Genomic DNA, 25,883 nt, shown 5'->3' with positions numbered 1-25,883 from the left:
CTTTCATTGTCCTTGCAGCAGTGGGAAAACAGTGCAATTAATCATTTACCTTCCTAAAGATGGCTGGTGAATGTATCACCTCCATGAGAGCCCAGTTCAGAAATGCAGCCAGAATGGCTGTTGACAGTGGATGAAGACCAAGAACTAAGATGTAGCTGGAGTGATATTCAAAGGCAGGCCAGTCCTCTGTCTCTTGATTGCAACATTTTTTTTCCTTACTGTTGTCTGTTTCCTCTTGTCATATTCTCCTCCCCTCTTCCCATCCCAATTATGCTATCCCAATTTCCTTTCTTCTTTTGTGAGCTTTTAGCCTTCCTAATCTTTACTGAATCTTTAAAAATGTGGAATAAGCTTACTTAAATCAGGAATTTTATTGAGCATTTGTATGACTTGCAATGGTTATAGAATTGTGATACTGCCTATGAGAATCCTCTGATATGTAATAAATATCACTGTCCAGAGGAGGAATACTTAGTTTCCCATACAGAAAATAAAAATGCTGGGAAATGTTTTAAGGAGTTAGATTCTTTATTCTTTAATTTGGGTTTTTATATCTTCAGCCCATAGCAACTTAAATTAACTTTAGTCATTGGTGTCAAGAGTTGTTATAAATTATGAATAAACTCGTAGAGTTCATTTATATTCCTAATTTCTAATCTGGGTAAAAGCAGGTATTTGAGCATCAAATATGGTTATGAATAATAATAATGAAAGCAATAATACGGGAATAACATTCTTAAGGCTTAGATTACATAAATAACATTATAATGTTCCTAATTGAATACTCAGTTTGCAGCCGCATTACTGCTCAAACTAGTTTTGTTGTAACTTAGAACTTGTCTTTTTTTTTTTTAATAATTTAGAAACCACTCTAAAAAGAACTTGTAGATATTAACTTTATGGTAGTACTTATGGATGGTTCTTCTAGGGGAGACAAAATTTATTTCATCAAACTATTTGTTATGTTGAAATGGGCTTTATAAAGTTCAAAAAATTTGTTTAGAAACATCGTTTAATTATGTATTATATTAATATAAACTAAGAAAATTTAATTTCTATTAGACATTAATATCTAGTGATAGTTGGCCTATCATTTTGTATAATATTCTTTTATTAATAAACTTTGCTTATAAATCAGCCAGTAACTAAACAAATTATCTTCATATAAAAATTTCCATTTTGGTTATCTGTTTTAAAATACATAGCAATGATTAGATTTTCTTTGTTCAAGATGGTGAACTATCTCACTTAAAGTTAAAAAGTGTTATTCTATTCTATTAAGACCAAGTTTCTCTTAATTTTCTTTATCAAAGGTGAAAGAAATTAGACAAAGATGGAGTAGGTGAATACCCAATTCCATAATTACATGATGTACTAATATATCAGTGTGATTATAGATTATATCAGACATGTATGTGATCAATTTTATGCAAATTTTGTTCTCATCCCTCATATTTAATAAAGGAGAGAATACTGTATATCTTACAGTTTTATTTTAGAGAATATTCATAGATAATAGTAATAAATTTCACTCTAGATATAGGAGTATTTTTTCTTTATTGCTCTTATATCAAAATATTTTCATGTAACTGAGTTAGTTAGATAAATAGTTTATTAAGGTCATCACTTGATTAGCTGACTTAGTATTTTAGTATATAGTCTAATATGTGTTACACTTGATAAATCCCAGACAGATGTATGTAAACTCTTGATTGGGAGCATGGTTCTTCAGGTCTTTTTCTTGTGAATGTAAGTGGTGGGCTTTTAGAAGGTATCATAATAACAAGTAATTCTCAGTTCAAATGTCTAGAACTAAGGTTTGGAAATCTAAAAAAATACTAAAATAGCTTTGACCACTGAGCACTTCCAGAAACATCTAGTAAAAATTTTATTATTAATATATAAAGAAGATTGATTAAAAATCAACTTAACGTCAATATATTCACATTTATCAATCAATTTACCATGTACTAGCTCTGTGCTTAATGTTTTATATACATTATCTTTTGAGCTATTTATAATAATCTTAGAAAATAGGTCCTTTTCCCTTATGGAAGTTGTTACTAGTGTTGCCTCAAACTCAGTTCAGCCATGTCTAAGAACCTTAAATGTAATATGCATGCATCTGATTCATGTTTAAGTTCTGAATTTATCTTAAAGATATTTGTTATTTTCTTAGACTGCTAAAAAAAGATTAACAATTTTTAATTTTATGTTAAGATGTAGTATGTATGTAAGGTAATATAATTTTGTGGCTAGCACATTGTATTGTTGTTGGCATCTTAATAGATTCTCTTAAAACAAATTCCAATTCAAAAGTATCTTGCTTTAAGTAATCCTGTAGCAGTCAATGTAAGCTTAAGAATAAAAAGGTAATTAGGAAACCCTCTTATTTTTGAGGGAATTTGCAATAAATTATCTTTTTAAATAATTTCTTCTAATAGATGTTAATATTTTACTTATAGATTTTTATTTATTTGTATTTAATAAAGCTACTATTATATAAAACAGATTATGGTGATTTAATTTCCTAAAATCTCACAGCATAATTTGTGTACACCTAGTATCTGAGATTTTTATATGGTAAGGTTTATTGTTATCTTCCATATTGCCTATAAAACCATCTTAAATTTCATAAAGAATTAAGTAGGATATTGCAGTTAATTCTTCTATCACCCCATTTTAGGATAGTGCATACATTTAATTTGAATTATATAGTGACTTTTGGGGTAGTGATCTCTCATTTTCAGAGACATTTCATTCAGAGGTAGGAAACATTTTAAGATTTATGAAAATGTAGTAGTCTTGGTGTAATTTTATATTAATAAAACCTTTATTCCACATGTACCTTTTAAATCTTGCTACTTTCTAGTCTTATCTTTATTACTTTTTGTGTGTAATTAATGCTGTTAAAGTCACTTTTTGGAGTGTTTCTGATTGTTATTGGAAGGAGGACAAAATGTTTCTAGGATAATGACAAAAATGTACAATAGTTGATGTAACAACACATTTTTGGTAATAGAGCTGTTAAATGCACAGAAGTTTTTTTTTTAAAACCATCTCTGTAAAGAAGTCTTATAGTATCACATCTGGCATAGTACTCCAATTATTTAAAAATTTTTAAGTATCTGTTTTTCATGATAACAAAAAGATACATGGATCAACAACATTAATGATGATAAAAGTAGTTCTTTAGCAAGGTATTTGTTAATCATTATGAGACCACTGTTAAAAATCTTACTATTAAGAGACTACAAGTAGGTTTTTAGTGTTTTATTTTCTAGAGTTGTTTTCCAAATATACCAGCTGTTTTGAGGAGGTATAACAGAATACTGTCTGCTTTTAATTTGCTGAATGACAAAGATTTTTAAAGCTTTGTTTTCATTTTGTGCATGTTCTTGTAGGTGAAACAAATATATAAAATAATAATTCCTATTTGTAACCATGAAAGAAGCTACAGAAATTTATATAGTTGATATGGTTTTATATATATTAGTGGGAAAGAGGATGGGACAGTTCATGTAGAAACATATCTGAACATATTAAAATTTGTGAAGTTAAACTAACTTAGTTGTTTACACTTGTGAACAGTATTCCTTGATTGGGATCCAGTCATATCCAAATTCTAGAAACTAAACATTCTCTAACTCTCAAAATGCTTACATTTTCTTTTGGGACCTATGTGCTATGTGTTTTTTGTTTACTTTTAGTCTAGATGAGAGCTTATTGCCATCACTGAAGCTTTGTCTTTTTTTATATGAATGATTATAGGTTTTTTTCAGCGTTTTTTCTTGAGTGAGTAATGTTTTTATTTTTCAATACAGTGAGCAATAGTACTGAAAGTCCTATAAAATATCTGGTAATTACATCTAATGAGCCCTTCACATGTACCAAACACTGTGTATTTTAAATGCTTTTTGTACCTTACTTACCTGAGTAAGGTCCTATTTCTTCCACTGTGGGGCAAACTCTACCTCTTATGAAACAGAAGAAATATGTAGAGACAAAGATACAACATCAATTAACTCAGTTTTCTGACAGCAGTCTCGAACACTAGATTGAGATCCCTAATAAAAGTTCCAATGTGGATTTTAAAAAGTTTTATTTTTAGAGATTGATTCATTTCAGCAAATTTTCAAGATAAATATTGAATTTTAAAAACACACACTCTCTGCTATTTATGTGAGAAATATTTTAAGTTGTTCTCCTCTCCCCTATTTTGTGCATTGTCCTCAGGACATTTTTATCTAATTAATTTTTACAAACTAAGATATAAAATTTATTTTTTATTGTAAACTGTTTTTTCCCTATTGATAACATAAAGGCCGTTATTTGTTGTGTATGCACTGAGCATTAAGCACCATGCTCATAAGTATTTCACCTGCATTATCTCAAGTGGTATTTCCAACAGTCTTTCAAAGCAGGTACTACTGTTACCATCCCCATCTTACATATGAGGAAAATTGAGGCCCTAAGAGGTTAAATTACTTGCCTGAGATCAGAAAGTGTGGAACTGGGATTCAAACATAGGTCCATCTGATTTCAAAGCTTGTGATTTAACTACCACATTATATTCCTGCTATAAAATTTTTTCTGTGTTTTTATGTATATAAGTGACTTTACTCTTTTAAGTAGAATTCAGCAATATGAATATTGTTTTTCAGCTGTGAGTAGCAGAGTGCCCAGTGGTTCAAACAGTTCCTCTCAGACCACAGAATGTCTTACACCTGAACCCTGTTCACAGTCTCCAAGCAATGTGACTTCCCAGTCTATTCCCCCTGTGTATCCTTCAGTTGACATTGACGCACATGTAAGTAGATTGCTTGCTTGCTTCCTTGCTTGCTTTATTTATTTATTTAAAGGATTTTACTTATTTACTTTAGAGAGAGATAGAGTGCACAAGTTGGGGGGAGGGGTAGGAGGGAAGAGAGAATCTCAAGCAGACTCCATGCTGAGCACGGAGCCCCATGCAGGGCTTGAGATCATTACCTGAGTAGAAATCAAGAGTTGGACACTTAACTGACTGAGCTACACAGGTGCCCCTTTATTTAACTTCTTTTGCAAAGTCTGAGTTTATTTGGAAAAGAAAATTATCATCGTACATTCATTGTGAAAATAAGTATTATTTGCTCTTCAAATGATAACACCTTTGTAAACAAAAGCTAACTTTTTCTCCCCTCTAGACTGAGAGCAATCATGACACAGCGTTAACATTAGCTTGTGCGGGTGGTCACGAAGAACTTGTGTCTGTACTCATTGCGCGAGATGCTAAAATTGAGCACAGAGACAAAAAAGGTAAGAAATGTCAGTCAGAAGTAAAGCCTGAGAGTTGTTACATGAGAAAACAGTTTTTTCTTTTTTTTTTTAGAAAACAGTTATGTTTTTGATTATCGATAAATAGTTCCTAGACTACCTCACTGAAAAAACGGATACGCATATTTCAATAAGGAATATCCAGTGAGGTATAGCAAGTTCTCGTTCTCCTTAATCCAAAAGTAGAGCTTACAGAGATATCAGACAGAGTTCATTATGAGTATAAACTTTGTTAGTTTTGTTTGACTTAGCATTTCCTTTTTATCACGTGTTTTTGGGGTTTTGTCACTAATAAATTAGTGATTAGAGCTGTTTTATGTTAAATGGTTGTAAGTGTTTGCCCTAAAGAGCTTCTTCTTTTGAAGTAATAGAGAATTAAAAGCAATGGCTCAATAAGTAAAAAAACACAAATTTGAGATTTTTATTTTCTGCTTTAGGTTTCACACCACTGATCCTGGCAGCAACAGCAGGGCATGTTGGAGTTGTTGAAATCCTTTTGGATAAAGGTGGAGATATAGAAGCACAATCAGAACGCACTAAGGATACTCCACTTTCATTAGCATGTTCTGGTGGACGTCAGGAGGTGTGTTAATGTTACTTTTCATTTTGTAGACATTATGCTCATATATTAAATATGCATATGATTAGTAATTTAGCTACATGAATAAAACTTACATGTGGTGTGACATGTTCCATATACTAAATTTGATGGGAGTACTAAATCGACTTTTATAGAATCTGTTTCTTGCATTTTAGCCAAAATAAATAAATAAATAACTCTGTTTATCCCTACATTTATTGAGGCTGAATAAGCCACAGTCCTAACACATATGAAATGCAGGTTCATCACTCAACAATTAATGAACAGAATGAGTAATATTTTGTTATTTCAATATAATTGGGATTTCAAAGCTCCAAATTCCTTGATGTGAAATTGAATCCATTTCTCTAATGCTGATGTTTGAATATTTAGGGCATAATTAAGATGTCAGATATTCAGACAAGTAATGTATAGGTTCCATTTCTTTGTGCTTCCTTCATTATAAGTTGAACCCTTGGTTTAAACTGGATTTCTCTGTATTTTACTTCATAGGTGGTAGACTTGCTTCTGGCTCGAGGTGCAAATAAAGAACATAGGAATGTGTCTGATTATACACCATTGAGTCTAGCTGCATCTGGAGGATATGTTAATATCATTAAGATTCTGCTTAATGCTGGGGCAGAGATTAATTCAAGGTATCTATCTTCATTTTATTCATGATTAGTAAATTATTACCTTGGGGTTAAGCATCTTCCTCTAAATATTTGTATGGATATCAATTTTAATTAAGATAATACTAAAGTCAACTATACTTGTAACTAAAATTTAGAAACTTTTTTAGAGATAGTTCTAAAGTACAAGACCAACAGTTTTTCCTATGATGTGCTTATAAGTAATCATAGTTTATTTCAGCTAAAATAGCGATTTTTAAAGATACCTCATTTCAGGAAGCACTTCATTGTGTATGGTTGGAAATTTGTAACCTCTAAATAGGGATTATGTTTTAAATTGTGAGATTTTCCTATTCCTAGTTAGTAGTCTACACAAATAAAATTTATTCATTGGTGTTAGAGACCTTTCTTTTTACTCTGAATCATTTTCATCTTTTATATTCTCTGTTTTTTAAAAAACAATAGGCAACATATTATCTTAATTTTCTAAGCAAATTTCTCCCCTTAGGACTGGGAGTAAACTAGGTATTTCTCCCTTGATGTTGGCTGCCATGAATGGACATGTTCCTGCAGTGAAACTGCTGCTTGATATGGGTTCAGACATTAATGCCCAAATTGAGACGAATCGGAACACGGCTCTCACTTTAGCCTGTTTCCAAGGCCGAGCAGAAGTCGTGAGTTTGCTTCTAGATCGAAAAGCCAATGTTGAACATAGGGCAAAGGTAAGCATTTTATAACTTTTCAACTACTTAGGGTGTGTTTCTAGTATAAAGAGCATGGTGTTTCAGATGCCTGCCTGGATCAGTCAGTAAAGCATCCAGCTCTTAATCTTGGGGTTGTGAGTTTAAGCCCCACATCAGGAGTAGAGTTTATTTAAATACATATAGTTATGAAAGGGCACCTGACTGGTTCAATGAGTAGAGTGTGTGTCTCTTGATTTTGGAGCTGTGAGTTTGAGCCCCATGTTGGATATAGAGATTACTTAAAAATAAAATCTTTTTTTTTTTAATTTTTTATTTCTTATTTTTTTATAAACATATAATGTATTTTTATCCCCAGGGGTACAGGTCTGTGAATCGCCAGGTTTACATACTTCACAGCACTCACCATAGCACATACCCACCCCAAAGTCCATAATCCCCCTCCCCCCTCCCAACTCCCCCTCCCCCCAGCAACCCTCAGTTTGTTTTGTGAGATTAAGAGTTACTTATGGTTTGTCTCCCTCCCAATCCCATTAAAAAAAAAATTAGCATGGCATTTCAACTCAGATTGAATGTGCTGTTTTAAACTGTCTTAAGTTAAAAATGACATCCCAAGACAAGATCTGGGAATTGTGGCCAATGACACACTATCATCATTCATGTCTTTTATTAAGAACAATAAAGAAAGTAGAATCTGTATGTTTTCCAACCTTAGCCTTGAGTAGCTATTAATCCTCCAGTTTGCAGTCTTTGAATATAATAAGCTATCTTTGTAGTAAGATTGTCGAGGTTTCTGTTTTGTTTTGTTGTTGTTGTTTTATGTAAGCTCTATGCCCAACATGGGGCTTGAACTCAAAACCCTGAGATCAAGAATCACATGTTCTGCCAAGGAAGCTAAGTGTCCTGTAGGGTCCTTTAATGTAGATTTTTAAAGAACTCCTTCAAAGAAGCATGTGTTTATTATTGGTAAAAAATCCAATCAGAAAAATTACTGTATAGATTATAAAATTAAGATAGCTAAAATTTAGTCTGATTATAACAGATTCTGACAAATTCATGACTGTTTGGCATTTAGAAGGAAGTTAGTATATCAGTATTTTGAATTTCTGTGCTTAGAACTATTAGGTACTTACAACCGTAGAAATGTAGCTTATGTAGAATTCTTTATAGTCAGACAGCAGCCAATCTGGTAGTCATTTCAGATTTGAAAGGGTTTTTTTTGTTTTTTGTTTTTTGTTTTTTGTTTTTTTTTGAGAGGGTGATCTTTCTAGTTCTTTTTTTTTAAGGGTTTTTTTTTTTGTTTTTTTTTGTTTTAAAGTTTTATTTATTTATTTGACAGAGAGAGATCACAAGTAGGCAGAGAGGCAGGCAGAGAGAGTGAGAGGGAAGCAGGCTCCCTGCCGAGCAGAGAGCCCGATACGGGACTCGATCCCAGGACCCTGAGATCATGACCTGAGCCGAAGGCAGCGGCTTAAACCACTGAGCCACCCAGGCGCCCCTTTTTTTAAGGTTTTATTTATTTATTTATTTGACAGACAGAGATCACAAGTAGGCAGAGAGTCAGGCAGAGAGAGAGGGAAGCAGTCTCCCCACTGAGCAGAGAGTCCAATGCGGGGCTCAATCCCAGGACCCTGGGATCATGACCTGAGCTGAAGGCAGAGGCTTTAACCCACTGAGCCACCCAGGCACCCTACATTTGAAAGGTTTGAATCATATTTTCTCCTTGAACTGCTTTAGTTATATTTCTTAAAATTTAATGCAACATTTATATTTTTGTAATCTACAAAATTAGGAAGTATAGTTTTCCTCAAATTTTTCATAGCACACAGACAAAAGTTTTTTTTTCATAGCACGAAGAAAAATGAATCTTCCCTGCTATCCAGGAAATGGATTATACATATTCAGTGTCAGAAGTCCTATAAAAATCTATATTTCTTTAGAAATAATACCAGTATGAAATGTCTCTTGGCAAAAGTTTTAGAGATTAATGAGCAAAAGACACATGTATAACATTTATGAAGTGATATTTTAACCTACTTTTCCCAAGTGTGAACAGGATGGAAGGAATTTATCCTGAGTTATTTAGCAAACTACATTCTCAATAAAAATTTTGAACAAAGTTTTTCCATTGAACAATGTACTTTAATTTTCTTTTTATCTTTCATATCTGCTCATTGGGTAGATAAGTCATTGCCTCGTGTGTAAATTTATAACAGTATAGAAGTTGTGAAATTGGTTTTTTTGATATGAGACAGTATGTTATGATAAATTAATTCATTCTAGCATGCCTGTTTCAATCTAACAATTTTCGTTTGTTGTTTTGTAAAATTAAAGATTAAATATTGCTTAGCTCTTTTATGAGAGAAAATCAGAAAGAGAATCCATGTGTAAGTCAAATGTTTTAGACTGTTAACAAAATTTTATTAATGTACTTGCATAAATTTTTTGTTTAAACAGACTGGTCTTACCCCCTTGATGGAAGCTGCTTCTGGAGGGTATGCAGAGGTTGGAAGAGTTCTCCTTGATAAAGGAGCAGATGTCAATGCCCCCCCTGTGCCTTCCTCAAGAGATACTGCTTTAACAATAGCAGCTGACAAAGGTCACTACAAATTCTGTGAGCTCCTGATTAACAGGTGGGTAAATTTTTTATTTATATATAGAAGTCTTTGTGCTCCTTTTCACTTTTCAGCACCTTTACGTCTACTCAGATTGTTTTTCTTTATTGACATTTTAAAGAACGGATTATTAAAAAAAATGAAGAACATATTATTTGCACGCTATTTGATAGAAGATAAAAGACAAAGAGAGCAAAGAGAAAGTCAGCCCCTTGTAGGAGACAAACTATAGTAACGTTCTTTGATTATTTATTTATTTACGTTCTTTGATTTTTATAGGGGAGCCCATATTGATGTTCGGAACAAGAAGGGAAACACGCCACTCTGGTTGGCATCCAGTGGTGGTCATTTTGACGTGGTGCAGTTGCTAGTGCAAGCGGGTGCTGATGTGGATGCAGCGGATAACCGGAAAATCACACCTCTTATGTCAGCATTTCGCAAGGTAATTTGATGTGGAGGGAAGAATATAAAATGTAACCATTTTTAACTAATTCTAAGTTGAAACCATGTGGGAAAAATGAATTGCTCCTAGGAAATAGACTGAATTTCCATACATAAATCACTGCTATCCTTCCACCCTCTTTTGTGGCCAAATCTAAGAGTTACACTGTAGTTCACTATAAGCAACTGCATTGTTAAATTGGTTGTGTCCTAACTAGTTTTGTTATGTTGAACATAAAACACGCGATTTGTATGTGGATGATGTCTTCTCTACCTAAGAAGGAACAAAAGGGAGTGGACTCTTTCATAAAAAAGCATTATACCTCCTATATATATAATGCTTGTCTGCTGCATTTTTAAAAGCCTACCCGTTACAATTACAATCAACTATAAACTACTTAACATGGCTTACAAAGCCCTGCATGATATGGCTCATGCCAGCCTCCCCACAGCAAGTGATTTTTGCTACCCTTCACCCTTGCTCACTACACTTCTGCTGCTGGTCTAGAATGCACTAAATTTTTAACTTTCAGAGGGACTTTGCACACTGGTTTTCTTTCCCTTGCTCTTCATGGGCTCCCTGCTCTTCATCCTTTAGCTCCCATTTTAAATTAGGGAGTCCTTCCCTAATACCCATCTGAAAAAGGTCCTCTTAATCTTTTTTATAGTACCCTATTACTTTCTTTATCCCAGTTTGTAATTATACATTCAAACATATATTTACTTTTTTAATGCTTATCCCCCCAAGTAGACTGGAGGATCCAGGAAGACCAAGCATGAATATCCTTACTTATACACATTGTTTAGCCTGGTGCCCAACACATACTAGGTAGTCACTAAATAGTTATTGAAAGAGAATAGTGTAAGTTTTGTATCTTAAAAAAAGAACTTAAAATATTTTCTGGACTTAATTCTTTTTTTAATTTTTCCTTTTCCTTTTAATTGAAGGATCATTTACATATAGGAAATATACAAACCTAAGGTGCATAGTTTAATGAGTTTTGATAAATACATATACCTATGTAACCCACACCCCTTACATATATATAAAATGCTTCTGTAATCCTAGAAAATTCCGTCATGCCTATTCTCAGTTCCCTGCCCTGGAGGCAATGACTTTTTGACTTTTCTGAACTTGTCACCATCAGACTAATTCTTGAAGATGTTTTAGAACTTGGTAGGAGAAAAACTATGTAAATTTGGTCATGTTAAAATACATGGTACTTAGAATTAATTATATCATCCGCCTCTGATCATAGCATTTAGAAAGCATTTTACCTAGATTCAAGTCATGAGCCCCAAATAAATGTGAGAGTGTACCTTGTTTAGTAAGATGGACCCAAAATAATGTTTTGAAATCTAGAACACCTTTCTGTTTTAGTACCAATTTCCCTTTTATATAGAGGTTCATTTCATACCACCAGTTTTTATTAATAGATTTACTCTGGGAAACACTTGTTTTCTACAAAAGTTTTTCTGTTTTCAGTGGGGAAATGCTAGATTAAATTTAGGAAAGATAAGTGAGTGTGTTGTTTTATTTTCACAATTTCAATTTTCAGTTCAGTGAACTATCTGGACGTATTACCGTACCTTTTACTCTTAAGTTATTAAGCATATGGGCAAATTTTCAAGGAGTTCTTTTGTGCATTTTTTTTGTTCTTACAGGGTCATGTAAAAGTTGTTCAATATTTGGTGAAGGAAGTCAATCAGTTCCCTTCTGATATAGAATGCATGAGATATATAGCAACAATTACAGATAAGGTAGGTTTAATAAACTGTTGAAGCACATTTTGTTCTTTGTGGAATTATATGCCAGAGTGTGCAGTTAGCAACCTTCCTTTTGTCTTCTGTGAAATTGATCACCTAATCCATCTGTGTTTTAGTTTCTCCATGGAGAATGGATATTTTAATATGAACAGATTATTTTGAGATGTCCTTCCTGTTATGAGCTATAATCACAGTGAGTGTGGCTAAAGGTTATTGCTAGACTATTAGCCTGATTAGAAAGTTTCCTAAGAACACAAACTTTTTAGGAAATAATGCCCTTTTTTGGTGAGAATTAATTTATGACTAGGCTCAAAGGATAGCTTCTATTTGGCTTAGTGAATTTTCATTTGTTTGGGCTTTAAGTCCTGGACTTCACTGTGCTCATCAGCTCAAGTTTTATTTGGCCTATTGATGTTATGTGTTCCTATATTTATATAATTCCATTTTCCACTGTAGGAACTCTTGAAAAAATGTCACCAATGTGTTGAGACAATTGTGAAGGCTAAAGACCAGCAGGCTGCAGAAGCAAATAAGAATGCAAGTATTCTTTTGAAGGAACTTGATCTGGAAAAGGTAAGAAAAATAATTTTTCTTTTTAGAAATTGTTGAAAATTGGGGCACCTGGCTGACTCAGTTGGAAAGCATGTGACTCTTCATCTCATGGTGGTGAGTTTGAGCCCCACATGGGTTGTAGTAAAGATTACTTATTAAATAAATTTCAAAAGTTTTTAAAAAGAATTGTTGAAAATTTACAGGAATAAATTTACCATCCTTATGACCAATAACTTTAACAAAATCTCTTTCAAAGGAAATGATTAATGGATTGTCAAATCACCATCAACTTTTTGATTGTGACCTCTTGTTCTTAAAAATATTTTGAATCATATAAGTAAGAGACTAGTTTTCAAGCAGATCATAGTTTACCAAATGACATTACTACCTAAGTGGGTTGTTTTTTTGTTTTTGTTTTTGTTTTTTTAAGATTATTTATTTATTTATTTGAGAGAGGGAGAGAGAATGAGCCGGGCGAGGGGGGCGGTGGGAGAGGGAGAAGCAGAATCCCTGCTGAGCAGGGAGCCCTACATGGGGCTCCATCCCAGGACCCCAAGATCATGACCTGAGCTGAAGGCAGACGCTTAGCTGACTGAACCACCCAGGTGCCTCTACCTAAGTGGTTTTAACATTACTTTGAGAAAAATTTTTTTTAAACATTGGAAATCTTTCGTTAATTGTAAGATGTGTGCTATTAGTGGTTTATTAGATCCTCACTTTAAGAGTAAGTGTCTAATATCCTAGGTTGTGTGGTATAATGGAAAAGGTTAAAAAAAATTGCTTTTCTGAGGGTCAGTCTGGTTACCTGGAAAATGAGGGTGTTGCTGTTCAATCCACAAGTTGTATTAAAAGAACAAAGACTATGATCAAGTAGAGTTCTTTTAGGAATGCAAGAGATAGCTTAACATGAAGATGATTTTGTTGATGACTAAAAGAAGAAAAAAAAATATGATTATTTTGAGAGATACTAAAATCTTGAATCTCTCAGTTAAAAAAGAAAAAGAATAAAACATGGGGTGCCTTGGGGCACCTGGGTGGCTCAGTTGTTATGTGTCTGCCTTTGGCTCAAGTCATTATCCCAGGATCCTGGGATCGAGCCCCACATCAGGCTCCCCACTCTTAAGGAAACCTGCTTCTCTCTCCTATTCCCCCTGCTTCTCCCTCTCCCACTCCTTCTGCTAGTGTTCCCTCTCTTGCGGTCTCTCTCTCTGTCAAATAAATAAATAAAATCTAAAAAAAAAAAAAAAAAGGAATACCTGGTGGCTCAGTCAGTTAAATGTCTAACTCTTGATTTTGGCTCAGGTCATGATCTCAGGGTTGTGAGATCAAGCCCTGCATTAGACTCTGCACTGGGCATGGAGTCTATTTAAGATTCTCTTTGCCCCTCTCCCTCTGACCTTCCCTGCACCTCTCTCTCTAAAAACAAACAAAAAATCCAAAAAACATATAAGCTAAGAACAGAAGAGAAGGTTGCTTACAAATCAATGAGAAAAACATAACTTGCCCAGAATAAAAAATGATCCAATATGAATGGGCAGTTCACAGAAAAAGAAATACAAATGTTCAATGATTTTTTTTTTTTTTACCACATTGGCAAAGTTAAAATTTAAAGATTAAATAATAGACATTGATGGCAAGGGTGAGGAAGGATTAGCACTCTAGTGAATGATTTTTGATATATGGTGTAAATTACTATAGCTTTTAATGGAAGTGCTTTCCCAAATAAGAGGGTGGATACCCATACTCCCACCAATCATTCCACTTATAGAAACTTAACCTAAGGTGAATAATTAGACAAATGCTCAAAAGATGTGAACATAAAAGGACATTCATTGCTTATAGTAGGGGGAAAAGTATAAACCTTAAGATTACAGTTAAAAGTCAGAAGGGAAAAAAAGTTATATTCATTTTAAAATAAAGCAGAGTTCATAGTTAGATGACTATTAAGGTACCTTTCATGTCTATAATTTTGATTTTTGTGTAACTACCCAGGGATATGGTCAGCAATTCCCTAAATGGCTAGCTGATTTGTTCTTATGCCAGCAGAGTGATGAAATTCAGTTTTTAGCTAAATATGCAATCTCTTCTCTCAGTCCTTTCTCATTTACATAGTGAATTGCCAACTTTTTCTATAAAATTCTAAATAGTAAATATTTTCGGCTTTGTAGGCCCTATGATGTCTGTCATGAGTCTCAGCTCTGTTGTTGTAGCACAAAATCAACTATAGGCAATAGCTAACTGAATGAGCGTTACAGTGTTCCAATAGAACTTTATTTTTGAACATTGGAATTGGAATTTCATATAATTTTCAAGTGTCACAAAATACTCATTTTATTTCTTTCAAACATTTAAAAATGTCAAAGCCAGTCTTAGCTTTCAAGCCATATAAACACAGATGGTAGACTGGACTTGGCATTCAGGTCACAGTTTGCCGACTTCTGATTCAGATAAATAAAAATTTCAAAGAATAATCAGTTTATGCCTCAAAATGATAAATTATAATTCTGAGGAAAATGCTTTACTTAATTACCGTAGAAGGATAAATCACTTGATATGTTTTCTACTTGTTTCAAACTTTCATCATAATGCTAGCAACTTACTACATTCCCCTTTCTGAAAAAAAAAAAAAAAAATGAAATTTTCTGATACTAGCCACAGCAAAACCTAAAAGTGATCAGAATTATGTGTTTGACTTTAAAAAATTCTATAAAGTAGGAAAACAGTTTTTATAATAGCCTCTGTTCAGTATTTTTACAGTGAAATTTTTTAGTAGTTTGTAAGATCATGATAGTTGTATTTTAGTCAGCTATCATATAGCTGACTATATAGCAATAAATAGATGCTACATAAATGTATTTTTTAACAGCATTACTAAGATTTAATTCATATATCATACAGTTCACCCATTTAAAGTCTACAGTTCACGGGGCGCCTGGGTGGCTCAGTGGATTAAGCCGCTGCCTTCGGCTCAGGTCATGATCTCAGGGTCCTGGGATCGAGCCCCGCATCGGACTCTCTGCTCCACAGGGAGCCTGCTTCCTCCTCTCTCTCTGCCTGCCTCTCTGCCTACTTGTGACCTCTCTCTGTCAAATAAATAAATAAAATCTTAAAAAAAAAAAAAATAAAGTCTACAGTTCAGGGGTGACTGACTGGCCCAGTCAGTTAAGCATCTGACTTCAGTTTGGGTTATGATCTCAATCAAGGTCCTCGGGTGGAACCCTGCGTGAGGTCCCCGGCTCATCAGAGAGTCAGCTTGTGTCTCTCCTTCTTCCCCTCCCCCTGCTTGTGCTCTCTGTTTCTTTCTCAAGTAAATACACTCTTAAAATATACATATATTTTCAAACAAATAAAGTGTATAATTCAGTGGCTTTCAGTACATTCATAGAGTTCTGCATTTATCACCATAGTCAATTGTAGAATATTTTCACAATCCTAAAAAGAAACCCTACACCCTTTAAGCATCACGCCCTTCAATCCCTCCATCCTAGGTAACCACTAAACTGTATTTTGTCTTTATGGATTTGCCTATTCTGGACATTTCCTATAAATGGAATCATACAATATTTGTTCCTCTGTGACTAGCTTCTTTCACTTCACATTGTGTTCAGGGTTCAATCATGTCACATGTATCGATACTTAATTTCTTTTTATTGCTAAATAATATCCCATTATATACACACATATTTATTCTTACCCATTCATTAGTTGATGGACATTCAGATTATTTCTACTTCATACATATACAATATATATATTTTTTAATATGGAATGCTTTATGAATTTGCCTCTTATCCTTGTGGAGGTACCATGCTGATCTTCTGTATTGTTAGAGATTTTTTAGTATATGTGTTGCCAAAGTGACCACAGGGTACAAGTTTTTGTATGAATGTGTTTTCATTTCTCTGGGTGTGTATATATACCATGTATATACCATCTCTATATAGATGTAGATATGCCTATACATGTATACTTATATATGTATATATATATATATAATATGTCTAAGAAGGGAATTGCTAGATCATATGGTAATTCTTTGTTTAACCATTTGAAGAATGTCAGATTGTTTTCCAAAGCACGTTCCTACCAGCAGTGTTTGAAGGTTTTAGTTTTTCCTCATCCTCACCAGTATTTGCTATTGTCTGTCTTTCTTGTAGCTATCTAGCAGATAGGAGTGGTTATCTTATAATTTTGATTTGCTTTTCCTTGATGTCTAGTAGTTATTGAGTATCTGTCTTCATATGTTTTGGCTATTTATATATCGTCTTTGAGAAAATGCCTGTTCAGGTCCTTTGTGTATTTTTAAATTGAGTTATTTGTCTCTTTATTATTATTTTTTTTTAAGATTTTATTTATTTATTTGACAGAGAGAGAGATCACAAGTAGGCAGAGAGGCAGGCAGAGAGAGAGGAGGAAGCAGGCTCCCCGTGGAGCAGAGAGCCCGATGCGGAGCTCGATCCCAGGACCCCGAGATCATGACCTGAGCCGAAGGCAGCGGCCTAATCCACTGAGCCACCCAGGCGCCCCTGTCTCTTTATTATTAAGTCATGGGGCTTTATATATTCTTGATACAATTCCCTTACCAGATGTAGGATTTGCAAAATTTTTTTTTCCCATTTTATGTGTTGTCTTTTTACTTTGTTGATGGTTCCATTGAAATACAAAAACTTAATTTTGATGATGTTCAGTTTATCTTTTTTGTGTGTGTGTGCTTTTATAACCATGTTTTGAGACTGGCATCCATGGGAAGCGCCATCTATCATAAACAAAAATATTCATTATTTACTTTAAATGATTGCATTATTGGCTAAATGATATGCCTTCTTAATTTGCAGTCAAGAGAGGAGAGCAGAAAGCAGGCTCTTGCAGCTAAAAGAGAGAAAAGAAAAGAAAAGAGGAAAAAGAAAAAAGAGGAGCAGAAAAGGAAGCAGGAAGAAGATGAGGAAAACAAACCTAAGGAGAATTCAGAACTACCGGAGGATGAAGATGAAGAGGAGAACGATGAAGATGGTAAGAAATGACCCTTCCAAATTAGTGATAAAATTGTGTTTGTCAACTTCATTTTGAGTATTTCTTACTCTAATTGGATAGATATTCGATACTTTAATCTGAAATTGACAGTTGGATTTTATAGTAGATATTTTTGAATACTTTACATTATAAAGTCATACAGAGAAACAGAAAGTGGAAGGAAGGCAAGCATGTAATTTGAAGTTCAGTTTTAATTTAAGTCACCCTGTAAAACATCATGTATGTCCTAAATGTAATACAGTAAAGAGATTTGCCAGCTTGTCTTCAGGTTCTGTCCTACCCTTTCCTCCTCCATTTGGAAATGGGGAGAGGTCCAGTGCATCAATAAATTTTGAGCTAAGGTTCAGGCTCAAAGCTATAGAGGGCTGGGGTTTATTATTCTCAGATTGTTTTTTGTACATACCAATGCTTAAAGTAGTCAAGTAATTGTTCTCTATTTGAATTCTAATTCTAAAATACTATCTGAGGGGTGCCTGGGTGGCTCAGTGGGTTAAAGCCTCTGCCTTCAGCTCAGGTTGTGATCCCAGGATCCTGGGATCAAGTCTCACATCGGGCTCTCTGCTCCATGGGGAGCCTGTTTCCTCCTCTCTCTCTGCCTGCCTCTCTGCCTACTTGTGATCTCTGTCAAATAAATAAATAAAATCTTGGGGCACCTGGGTGGCTCAGTGGGTTAGGCCTCTGCCTCTGGCTCAGGTCATGGTCTCAGGGTCCTGGAATCCAGCCCCACATCCAGCTCTCTGCTTACCGGGAAGCCTGCTTCCTCCTCTCTATCTGCCTGCTTCTCTGCCTACTTGTGATCTCTGTCTGTCAAATAAATTTAAAAATCTTTTAAAATAAATAAATTAATTAATAAAACCTTTTACAAAATAAAATACTATCTGAGAATTTCCTGGAATTTTTTAAAAAATTTATTTAAATTCCAGTTCACTAACATAGTGTAATATTAGTTTAGGTGTGTAATTTAGTGACTCAGCACTTGCATACAACACCCAGTGCTCATCATAAGTGCACTCCTTAATCCTCATCACCCATTTCACCCATTCCCCCACCCACCTCCATTCTGGTAACCATCAGTTTATTCTCTACAGTTAAGGGTGTTCCTTGGTTTGTCTCTCTCTCTCCTTTTTCCCCCTTTGCTCATTTGTTTCGTTTCTTAAATTCCACATACGAATGAAATCATATGGTATTTGTATTTCTCTGACTGACCTGTTTTGCTTAGTGCCTAATAACTCTCTAGCTACTAAATCAGAGGGGAACATGCAGCCCAAAATTTATATCTTATCAACAATAGCCAAACAACGAAAATTTCCCTGAATTTAAACTGTATTGTGATTTTTGGTTAGTTCTTGAGACTAGCACCTCAGATCTTAAGAGTGTTATGCTGTAAATGTTTTTATACCGAGTTAGACATCAAAATTGGATATAGTACATTTGTTCTAACAATGAAGATTTTTTTATTTGCTAGTGAATACTGGGGAAAGGAAAAAGATGACTTAAAGGCCAGAATTATGTATATCTTGTCATAGTTTGTTTTGAGCTCTGTGGCTGTCAGTGTAATTTACGTCCTTTTGATAATTTCAGTGGAGCAAGATGTTCCCATAGAACCTCCTAGTGCAACAACCACCACCACAATCGGAATTTCTGCAACATCTGCAACATTCACAAATGTGTTTGGGAAAAAGAGGGCCAACGTGGTGACAACTCCTAGCACCAATCGGAAAAATAAGAAGAACAAAACAAAGGAGACCCCTCCCACTGCACATTTAATATTACCAGAACAACATATATCCTTAGCACAGCAAAAAGCTGATAAAAATAAAATAAATGGAGAACCCAGAGGTGGTGGTACAGGTGGGAATAGTGACTCGGATAACTTGGACAGCACAGACTGCAACAGTGAGAGTAGCAGTGGTGGTAAAAGCCAAGAGTTAAATTTCACTATGGATGTGAACTCCTCTAATGATAGGAGATACCCGTCACTGCTACTCCATTCCCAAGAAGAAAAGACAAGTACTGCTACTTCCAAAACTCAAACACGGTAAATTTTTCTGATTCGTTAACTCTGCATCCACCTTTCCTTTTTCATGACTGGCACAAGAATTTGAGTACGTTTTTAGCACAAATTGTATTAAACAATTTAGGTCTACCACATTATCTGTCTTCAGTATTCAGAACTGAAATTCACTAATGTCCTAATTGTGTGCCATTTTTTAAGTGAGATTATTAGAAATTTTTATGATTAAATTTTAAAGTTGAAAATACTAGCATATTTTGATTTTTATTTTCACTGTCATTTTTATTGGTTATAGTCAAACTTCTGGCTTCTGAGTCTGTTTTCATACTGACATAGATGATGAACTTTTTGCCCTGTTTTTCTGCTTTTCTGAACTGATGTGCCAAATTTTAATTCAAACATTTCAGCATAACTCTGACAATAAATGGTCTCTTGAGTTTCTATATTAAAATTTGTTTTATTGGACTTGATTAATTCTTTCTTCTCAGACTTGAAGGTGAAACGAATTCTAATTCCTTATCAACAAGCTTTAAGTCAGTGCCATTGCCATTAAGTTCTCCAAACATAAAGCTGAATCTAACTAGCCCCAAAAGGGGACAGAAAAGAGAAGAAGGGTGGAAAGAAGTTGTACGAAGGTAAGTAGAATTAGTCTCATCTTTTTAACTGTCATAGGCCACGCATAGATTCTTATCTAATGAGGTATTGACCCAGTAGTTAATGAATAATTTGAATGTGGTTATTATTTGTGCCATACTCAATCCAGAGTTGGCTTAAGAAAAATGAGAAGCAATATGTAAATTTTGCAGCATGCTTTATATGACACGACATATGTTGGCTTTACAATAAGAAAATAATTGCAGACATTTCCAGACAAACCATACAGCATGGTCACAGACTTCTTTTAAAAGTGAAGATTTTATACTGACTGTTCTGTAGCAAAGTCACAGTGTTATTAGTGAGGGCTGTGATGTTTGTTTAATGGTCCCATTTTGGCAAAAACAATCAACTTGGTCCATTTACAGTGTTTAAATTAAGTTAGGCTTTGCTGGAGTGTATGTTCTAAAGAACTGGTTAGCTGCTGTTAACCAATGTAATTGCTATAAGGGGGAGAGGCACCCATAAAATTAAAATAAAACTACCCTCACCCTCAAAAAAGAAAGAGGAAAGAAGAGGACCTTTAATCATAGTGGTTTTTTTTTTTTTTTTTTTTTTAAGATTTTATTTATTTGACAGAGAGAGAGACAGCCAGAGAAGGAACAAAGGCAGGGAGAGTGGGAGAGGGAGAAGCAGGCTTCCCGCAGAGCAGGGAGCCCAACACAGGGCTCGATCCTGTGACCCTGGGATCATGACCTGAGCCGACGGCGGATGCCCAACTACTGAGCCACCCAGACACCCCAATCACAGTGCTTTATACTTAAACCATGAGCCGGGAAATGAATAAAAGCAGAAGGGCTACTGTTTTCAAATGTTTTGTACAGTCCAGATGATACTTTTAGCCTCTGTTCATGCTTTGCAACAGGGAAGCAGGACAAGACAGTTTTGCTAATGTGCATTAAATCGCCAAAGGACTGAGATGTCTGGGCTTTTATTCAGTACTGTTCCTGAAGATCATGTCCATTAAACAGAAACAAAAAGAATTCTTGGCAGAATAGGAGAAGTGATGTGCACTTAATGATCAGATTGATTTAAGTATTGCTCATGGCCTATAGCCTAGTCTGTGCTTTAGCTCTCAAAATTATCTGAATATATCCTTCTCAGCATTAAGGTGTGATAAATTTTGATCATGAAAAGTACCTCAAGTGCTGCCATTGATATTCTTCTAGACAGAATAATTCAGGGGGCGCCTGGGTGGCTCAGTGGATTAAGCCGCTGCCTTCGGCTCAGGTCGTGGTCTCGGGGTCCTGGGATCGAGCCCCGCATCGGGCTCTCTGCTCCGCGGGGAGCCTGCTTCCTCCTCTCTCTCTGCCTGCCTCTCTGCCTACTTGTGACCTCTCTCTCTGTCAGATAAATAAATAAAATCTTTAAAAAAAAAAAAAAAAAAAAAAAGAATAATTCAGGTTTGTGAAGGTCCCTCTCTGACATGGGGAATCCTAGGGCCCAACACTGAGAAATTGAAAATAGTAGGTGTTGCTTTCATCTGGTTCTGCTTTAATGCTTAAGAACTGCTTCTGCCTGCAAACACTGGGTTTCTTTGATAGTCCTTAGGGACAGCCAGGCCATCTTATCAGATCCCAAGATCAGCCTCTGGTCTTCTCTCCAGCTCTGCTCAGCTCACATATAAGTGCAAGTCCCAGGTTCCACGTGTGACTTCCTTTTTATGTAGTTCAAATCTGAGGCTTTGGTTTTTTATGGCTAAGTATAAATTATTGATATTGATAAGTTTGCCTCTATTATTTGGTATGAAGTTTAACAGTATGTTATGCATTATTTACATTTTTTTAAGATTTTATTTATTTGTTTGACACACACAGAGAAATCACAAGTAGGCAGAGAGGCAGGCAGAGAGAGAGGGGGAAGCAGGCTCCCCACTGAGCAGAGAGCCCAATGAAGGACTCCATCCCAGGACCCTGAGATCATGACCTGAGCCAAAGGCAGAGGCTTAACCCACTAAGCCACCCAGGCACCCTGCATTATTTAAATTTAGGAAGGGTATGTACGTAGGGTCATTGCAATTTAGTTGATGTGTGATGTTAGAGGTAGATTTAAATGCTTAGATCACAGGTTATTTAAAATATAATTTTGTTTGAAATGACAAAGGAATTTTTACTTTCACTAAATTAAATTCAATATGAGAAGAGGTCAGTTCCTAAAACAAAATCTTGTAATACTTACCCCTTTAAGGCTTAAGAAATACTATTCTACAGGTGTCTATGAACATTCTCACCAAATCATGTTTTTAAATAAAGACATTTGCTTGGGGCGCCTGGGTGACTCAGTGGGTTTAAGCCTCTGCCTTTGTCTCAGGTCATGATCTCAGGGTCCTGGGATCCAGCCCTGCCTCGATCTCTCTGCTCAGCAGGGAGCCTGCTTCTCCCTCTTTCTCTGCCTGCTGCTTTGCCTACTTGTGATCTCTGTCTATCAAATAAATAAATAAAAATCTTAAAAAAAAAAAAAAAGACATTTGCTTTCATAAGTTCATGTGTGGTCTTCATTTTCTAGGTCAAAGAAATTGTCCGTTCCAGCTTCCGTGGTTTCCAGGATAATGGGAAGGGGAGGGTGCAACATCACTGCTATACAAGATGTTACGGGTGCGCATATTGATGTGGATAAACAAAAAGACAAGAATGGCGAGAGAATGATCACAATAAGGTAATTGTGAAAAATGTGTATTACTCGTTCTGTGTAGAAATTAAATGTTTTTTAGAAGCTAACTTTTTAGGTTATGGTACAATCAAGAATTTTATTTAATGGTTAAGATGACCTGTTTTTAGGTCTTTGATCATATTTTCATGTTTTGTTTGTTTTCTCCCCAGGGGTGGTACCGAATCAACAAGATATGCTGTTCAACTTATCAATGCACTTATTCAAGATCCTGCTAAGGAACTGGAAGACTTGATTCCTAAAAATCATATCAGAACACCTGCCAGCACCAAATCCATCCATGCAAACTTCTCATCTGGAGTAGGCACCACAGCAGCTTCCAGTAAAAATGCATTTCCTTTGGGTGCTCCAGCTCTTGTGACGTCACAGGCGACAACATTATCAACGTTCCAGCCAACTAATAAACTTAACAAGAACGTTCCAGCAAATGTACGTTCTTCCTTCCCAGTTTCTCTACCCTTGGCTTACCCCCACCCTCATTTTGCCCTGCTGGCTGCTCAGACTATGCAACAGATTCGGCATCCTCGCTTGCCCATGGCCCAGTTTGGAGGAACGTTTTCACCCTCTCCTAACACTTGGGGACCATTCCCAGTGAGACCTGTGAATCCTGGCAACACAAGTAGCTCTCCAAAGCATAATAACGCAGGCCGTCTACCTAACCAGAACGGGACTGTCTTACCCTCCGAGTCTGCTGGACTAGCTACTGCCACTTGTCCTATCACTGTCTCTTCTGTAGTTGCTGCCAGTCAGCAGCTGTGTGTGACTAACACCCGGACTCCATCAGTCAGAAAGCAGTTGTTTGCCTGTGTGCCTAAGACGAGTCCTCCAGTGACAGTGATTTCTTCTGTGACAAGCACTTGTAGTTCCCTGCCTTCTGTTTCCTCTGCACCTCTCCCTAGCGGGCAAGTTCCCACCACGTTTCTGCCCGTGAGTACTCCTCAAGCACAGCTTTCTTCACAAAAGATGGAATCTTTCTCTGCCATGCCACCCCCCAAAGAGAAAGTGTCCACACAGGAGCAGGCCCTGGCGAACCTGTGCACCCCTTCTTCAACGGTCAATAGCTGCAGTAGCTCTGCCAGCAACACCCCAGGAGCTCCAGAAGCGCACCCAGCCAGTAGTCCTGCTCCTCCCTCCAGCAGCACGCAGGACGAGCCGCAGCCGTCCAGTGTCTCTGATTTAAGTCCCATGGCAATGCCTTTTGCATCTAACGCAGAACCCGCTCCATTGACTCTGGCGTCACCCAGATTGGTTGCTGCCGATAATCAGGACACCAGTAATTTACCTCAGTTAGCTGTACCAGCACCTCGAGTTTCTCATCGAATGCAGCCTAGAGGTTCTTTTTACTCAGTGGTACCAAATGCAACTATACACCAGGATCCCCAGTCTATTTTTGTTACAAATCCAGTTCCTCTAACACCACCTCAAGGCCCACCAGCTGCAGTGCAGCTTTCTTCAGCCATGAACATTATGAATGGTTCTCAGATGCACATTAACCCAGCAAATAAATCTTTGCCACCTACATTCGGCCCGGCCACACTTTTCAATCACTTCAGTAGTCTTTTTGATAGCGGTCAGGTGCCAGCTAACCAGGGTTGGGGAGATGGTCCGCTGTCCTCACGAGTTGCTGCAGATGCCTCTTTCACTGTTCAGTCAGCGTTCCTGGGTAACTCTGTACTCGGACACTTGGAAAATGTGCACCCCGACAACTCCAAGGCACCTGGCTTCAGACCACCTTCCCAGCGAGTTTCTACTAGTCCCGTTGGTAAGTTATGATGACTATTACTGCAGCTCAGTGTGGGGCTCTACCAGCATAACCGAATCCTCCAAGATAATAAGAAAGCCGTTCTTTTATACATAATAGTCTATGATCTTAAAGATATGAGAGTGTGTCATAAACACCTATTAATGATTGCTGATGGAATGGGCAGAAGTCTACCTGCAGGTAAGTCACTTACATACATTCAGCTGCTTTCTATTGTCTTGATGATGTTTCTGTCCCTCACAGCAAGGAGGTTTTACCTTGCATCAGTCCATTTTCTAACTGGTGTGTTGGTATTACTAAAAAGGGACTAGGGATGTTTCAAGGATTCCACATTTATAGACTTTTTTTTAAGTGAGTTTTCTTTTATTTTTTATTTATTTATTTGACAGAGAGATCACAAGTAGGCAGAGAGGAAGGGGGAAGCAGGCTCCCCGCTGAGCAGAGAGCCCAATGCAGGGCTCAGTCCCAGGACCCTGAGATCATGACCTGAGCCAAAGGCAGAGGCTTAACCCACTGAACCACCCAGGAGCCCCATATAGACATTTTTAAAGTCATAGTGTGTGTTTGCATTTCTCATATTTAAAATGTTTGTGTTACAAAGGTGTTAGGGACCAGTCCCTAATCTACATTATTCTATGTTCTCAGTCTTGGGTCCTCAGACTGAATGTTAAGGGTTGTTTGATAGTGTTCTTTATTATTGACATTAGATGGGGTTGACTAAAGAGATCCAATCATTTGTGGGCTCTTACTCTAAAAAGACCAGTTTAGATTCAGCACTTTGGTTTCTCAAAATTACAAATTAGCTGCTGAGGCATTATAAAGAAGATACAGATAGATAGGAGTCTAATGTTGGCTTGAAGCTATTTAGAAGACCAGAGTCTGTTTTCTAGAATCTAGGAGCCAAATTTCAGTCTATTCTAACTATTGTGAAAAACAAATGAGAAATTGCAGCTGACATGGAGTGGGGCTAAGAAGCTCTTTTCTTCCCCTTGGAAGACTGTCTTTTGTAACCCATCCTTCCATTTTGCTAATTATAAACTGATCTGTGTGTTGGAAATTTGGGAGTTTATGGATATGGTGTAGCCCTAGCTTTCATTTCAGATATTTTTATTCACCTGTCTTTTCAGGAAAACATAGCTGTTTTATCATATTCA

At 36.1% G+C, this 25,883-nt stretch overlaps 1 protein-coding gene across 3 annotated transcripts in view; it reads left to right on the top strand.

The window, feature by feature from the left end:
- The window catches only part of ANKHD1 (ankyrin repeat and KH domain containing 1), a 129,643-nt gene that overhangs the window by 90,970 nt on the left and 12,790 nt on the right, over positions 1–25,883 (top strand). For all 3 annotated transcript variants that reach the window (XM_045999003.1, XM_045999005.1, XM_045999002.1), the window contains 14 exons: positions 4,665–4,810; positions 5,184–5,295; positions 5,751–5,896; positions 6,407–6,549; positions 7,034–7,247; positions 9,684–9,859; positions 10,121–10,283; positions 11,948–12,043; positions 12,506–12,622; positions 17,437–17,611; positions 19,214–19,670; positions 20,135–20,281; positions 22,806–22,955; positions 23,120–24,729. In XM_045999003.1, coding sequence (XP_045854959.1) covers positions 4,665–4,810; positions 5,184–5,295; positions 5,751–5,896; positions 6,407–6,549; positions 7,034–7,247; positions 9,684–9,859; positions 10,121–10,283; positions 11,948–12,043; positions 12,506–12,622; positions 17,437–17,611; positions 19,214–19,670; positions 20,135–20,281; positions 22,806–22,955; positions 23,120–24,729 — 3,852 coding nt within the window. The remainder of the gene's footprint in view (positions 1–4,664; positions 4,811–5,183; positions 5,296–5,750; positions 5,897–6,406; positions 6,550–7,033; positions 7,248–9,683; positions 9,860–10,120; positions 10,284–11,947; positions 12,044–12,505; positions 12,623–17,436; positions 17,612–19,213; positions 19,671–20,134; positions 20,282–22,805; positions 22,956–23,119; positions 24,730–25,883) is intronic.

This window comes from Meles meles, chromosome 3, assembly GCF_922984935.1.
Source record: "Meles meles chromosome 3, mMelMel3.1 paternal haplotype, whole genome shotgun sequence".
NCBI classification, from domain to species: domain Eukaryota; kingdom Metazoa; phylum Chordata; class Mammalia; order Carnivora; family Mustelidae; genus Meles; species Meles meles.
The sequence above is the reverse complement of the archived record's forward strand: the minus strand, read 5'-3'. Positions and strand labels throughout refer to the sequence as shown.